This window comes from Austrofundulus limnaeus, unplaced genomic scaffold, assembly GCF_001266775.1.
Source record: "Austrofundulus limnaeus strain Quisiro unplaced genomic scaffold, Austrofundulus_limnaeus-1.0 Scaffold210, whole genome shotgun sequence".
In the NCBI taxonomy this organism is placed as follows: Eukaryota; Metazoa; Chordata; class Actinopteri; order Cyprinodontiformes; family Rivulidae; genus Austrofundulus; species Austrofundulus limnaeus.
Genome location: NW_013952612.1, coordinates 761400 through 762472, shown reverse-complemented (window position 1 = coordinate 762472; position 1073 = coordinate 761400). Strand labels below are relative to the sequence as shown.

Below are 1073 nucleotides of genomic sequence, written 5' to 3'. Positions count from 1 at the left end.
ACTATAATAAGCCTGGTCTGAACCATTCCAAGGTCTTTCACTTCCTCCTACCTGCTGGGCCTCATGCTCTCGTGTCTCTGTTGGAACGACGGCGACGGCGTCACCGCTTCCAGAGCCGTTTGGTTCACTCTGGCCGCCAARTCCTGCAAACCAATCAGAGATGAGCTTTCCTAACCATCCTGACCTGCTCCAGGTTTGTGTTTTTTTTAGATCTGAGCTTGGACATAAAAAGACAAACCTCAGCGTTTTCGCTCAGATAGATCCTCCTGGAGATGTTGTTGATGGTGGCGATCCACTGTCGCAGAAACAACAGACGCGGCGTGAGAACGAACGATCAACATGGAGATTACAAGACAGAAAGCTTTTACCTCTTCACATTCCTTCCTGCTCTCCGCCTGCAGCGTCACCACTCTGATTAAACACAAAAAGAAAACCTTCATTAAGCTCTGTTTGATCTTAAATAACAAAAAAACGCTGAGTCATGCCGCTGACTCACTTCTTGCCGTCGAAGGAGGTGACCTGGAAGCAYAACCTGCGGTCGTCGCTGTCCACGGCCATGACGGAGCAGTTGTCGAGGTCCGTGACCAGGCCGCCCGCCACCTCGCCCCGGCCCTGCTGCATCAGGTTCCCGCCCTGCGTGAAGAAGTACCGACGCTCCCAGGARGACGACACCAAGCCGGTTTTACTGTCGGACGACACCCAGGTTGGAGTTAAGCCCGCCGAGACGCCAAAGACTCGCATCAAAGACGTYTTTTGTGTCTCACTTGCGGATGTAAAGGTAGCCCTGCTTTCTGGTGAGGTTGCGACAAACGGGCGACTGGGCGGGGTCGGGGTCGCACGGCGCYTACAGGGGGTCACATGACTGCTCCATCTGCTGGATGGTCTGCTGCATCTGCCCCACCTCTTCCTCCATCTCCCGCCGTACGCTGCAAACACATTCAAACAGCTCGGTCAGGGATTCTTTAAAAAATAAAATAAAGAAAGAACGCTTCAGGAGGAGGGGTGAGGGGGRGGGACCCCTACTTCTGGACGCTGGTTCCTATAGTTCCCAGGAAGTCCTCCCACTGGTTGGT

General features: G+C 53.7%; 1 protein-coding gene across 1 annotated transcript in view; it reads right to left on the bottom strand.

The window, feature by feature from the left end:
- The window catches only part of appl1 (adaptor protein, phosphotyrosine interaction, PH domain and leucine zipper containing 1), a gene marked incomplete in the record, with an annotated part of 10233 nt that overhangs the window by 4501 nt on the left and 4659 nt on the right, over nucleotides 1-1073 (bottom strand). Inside the window, 6 exon segments of the mRNA XM_014019147.1 lie at nucleotides 52-143; nucleotides 239-295; nucleotides 369-411; nucleotides 497-685; nucleotides 765-926; nucleotides 1024-1073. Of these exon segments, the coding sequence (XP_013874601.1) occupies nucleotides 52-143; nucleotides 239-295; nucleotides 369-411; nucleotides 497-685; nucleotides 765-926; nucleotides 1024-1073 (593 nt within the window).